Source organism: Cynara cardunculus, assembly GCF_001531365.2.
Source record: "Cynara cardunculus var. scolymus isolate 2C chromosome LG 1, CcrdV1, whole genome shotgun sequence".
NCBI classification, from domain to species: domain Eukaryota; kingdom Viridiplantae; phylum Streptophyta; class Magnoliopsida; order Asterales; family Asteraceae; genus Cynara; species Cynara cardunculus.
The window spans coordinates 16,822,530-16,823,345 of NC_037528.1; the positions used below are offsets into that span (position 1 = coordinate 16,822,530).

At 41.3% G+C, this 816-nt stretch overlaps 1 protein-coding gene across 1 annotated transcript in view; it reads right to left on the reverse strand.

The window, feature by feature from the left end:
- Positions 1-349, reverse strand: part of LOC112518900 (uncharacterized mitochondrial protein AtMg00810-like) — a 3,052-nt gene extending 2,703 nt beyond the window's left edge. The window contains exon 1 of the mRNA XM_025126719.1: positions 57-349. Coding sequence (XP_024982487.1) covers positions 57-349 — 293 coding nt within the window. The remainder of the gene's footprint in view (positions 1-56) is intronic.
- Positions 350-816: the final 467 nt, after the last annotated feature.

Consider the following 816-nt stretch of genomic DNA (forward strand, 5'->3'; position numbering starts at 1 on the left):
CACTAAAGCTATCATAAGTAGCGGCATTAAAAGGAATGCCGGCATCATAAAACCACCTTGCTATTTGCGTACAAGCTTTATCCCTTAACTCCTTTCGAACCACCGCATTTATGGTTTGTTGTATCCCTCCTTTTCCATCTTTTTTACCTTTGATCACGTCTTCAGGATTAGGAGTGAAGAACCTATCTAGGGGACCTTTTTGTCTCGGTCTTTTTCGTGTGGGCACCTTACTACTACCACCTTCTATTTCAACGCACTCATCGTCCTCTTCACCAAGATCATAATCATCCGAATGCAAGTAACTTGAGTTCATTATATTCTCCACCTTCGCTACTTCTTTTTTCTGCATATAAGACCTTATTTATTCTTTTACATGTTCTGGACAATTTGGACAACTAGTAACAGCYGATAGACCTCCAATAAAATGCCATTTTAAACGATATACACCACCCTTAACTACTTTACCACAAAAATGACAAGTGAAATTGTTCCTACATTTAGGATCTTGAGTTCCATATTTTCTACTGGTCACCTGATGAAGTGTTTGAATTTGAACTCGCAATAGGTTCCGATTCCGACATTCTGTAAGCTGGTCGACTTCTAATTCTTCACTTTCTGTCGACTGTCGAGCTTCTTCTTCTAGGCTGTCGACTGTCGAGCTTCTTCTTCTAGGCTGTCGTTTTCTGCTGCTTTGCTGGTTGTCGAGTATCGACCTGGTTATCGAGTTCGAGTATCACGCTTTCTGCTTCTTTGCTGGTTCTACTTCTTCGCTGTCGGGCGTCGGCTTCTATTAGGTCGATAACATAACAGGCTGTT